General features: G+C 57.9%; 1 protein-coding gene across 2 annotated transcripts in view; it reads right to left on the bottom strand.

Moving 5' to 3' along the window:
- The window catches only part of RGS7BP (regulator of G protein signaling 7 binding protein), a 159,183-nt gene that overhangs the window by 112,790 nt on the left and 45,221 nt on the right, over positions 1 to 1,172 (bottom strand). For both annotated transcript variants that reach the window (XM_006156830.3, XM_006156828.3), the window contains exon 3: positions 91 to 1,031. In XM_006156830.3, the coding sequence (XP_006156892.1) occupies positions 91 to 255 (165 nt within the window). In that variant the 5' untranslated portion in view covers positions 256 to 1,031. The remainder of the gene's footprint in view (positions 1 to 90; positions 1,032 to 1,172) is intronic.

Here is a 1,172-nt window from a genome sequence, read left to right as displayed (position 1 = left end):
GCCTGCCCCCCCCCCTCCAAAAAAAAAAAAAAAAAAAAAAGAAAGAAAGAAAGAAAGAAAGAAAAAAAAAAAGGCGCAGTTTTTACCCACCATCTTGCAGTCGTCCAGGGCTCGTTGGGTTTTGTGGGCGCTCTCGGAGCCGCTGCCCCTGCGCTCCCAATCTCCGCTCTGCAGCGGGGGCTTGCTGATCTGGAAGATCGAGGAGCGGGTGGACCGGCTGGGGCGCTTTTTGCGCCCATTCGGTGCAGAACTCATGCATACACATCCACCAAGCCCAAGCCGCTGGTGCAGTGCGCCCCGGCGCGGGCGGCCCGGTCGTTGCCCTGAGCGCCGCCGCGGAGCAGCCGGAGCCGGGACCTGAGGCGCGTCGCTCACAGGGTTGGGGCTGGCTGCGCGGGTGGGTAACCTTCAGCTTGAAGGAGAGCCGGGGAAGCGCTGGCTGTGCCGTGCAGCATCGCTTCCACTAGCAACGAGGAAGAGGGGCCGTCAAGTTCTGCTCAGCAGCATTACCGGCCCTGTCCCGGGAGCTGGGCGCTGGCGCGGACTCGTACCACCTTCCTCTCGGCATGGATTGAAAGACTCGGCGAGAAGAAACGCGCCGCCCGGCGGTTCCGAGTTTCCATTCAGATGGGGGAGCAGCTTTCAAAGCCTGCGCTGCAAGGTGGGGGATTGGAGGGGGTGTCGCTCTTGCTTCGGTGTCTTCCTGCAGAGGCGCTTGGTTTGTTTTTCCCCTCCCTCCACCGTCACCAGGCCTGGAAGGGCTGGTCGTCCCCACGCAGGCAATTGGCTCTAATCGACTGCCTTGATCCCTGGTCTCTACGGGCTTGTCTGTTTGAAGATCCCAGAAGAATCCCTGGCGGGACTGGCAGACGCAGGGAATCGGTCCGGCTGACGTTGCTCCTGGCCCGGCACATTGATAGGACGGGAATACTAATGTGATCTGTCCACACAACCCCCTTCTACCTCCACAGTTTATGCACTTATCCAATCAAATCCTCGGGAACATCAATTGCAATATTACTTCATCTGCTCTATTATTAGAAACGAAAAGTGTCATCAGAGTGGAACACATTGCCACATGCTGGGACCTAAACATGGATTTCAAATAAACCGAAGTGGGCTTGAGGCCCTCACCATCTGAAACTGAGACTGAGGCCGCAGAAGAGAGAGCG

Source organism: Tupaia chinensis, unplaced genomic scaffold, assembly GCF_000334495.1.
Source record: "Tupaia chinensis unplaced genomic scaffold, TupChi_1.0 Scaffold000516_1, whole genome shotgun sequence".
NCBI lineage: Eukaryota > Metazoa > Chordata > Mammalia > Scandentia > Tupaiidae > Tupaia > Tupaia belangeri.
This window is presented reverse-complemented; position numbering and strand designations above follow the sequence as displayed.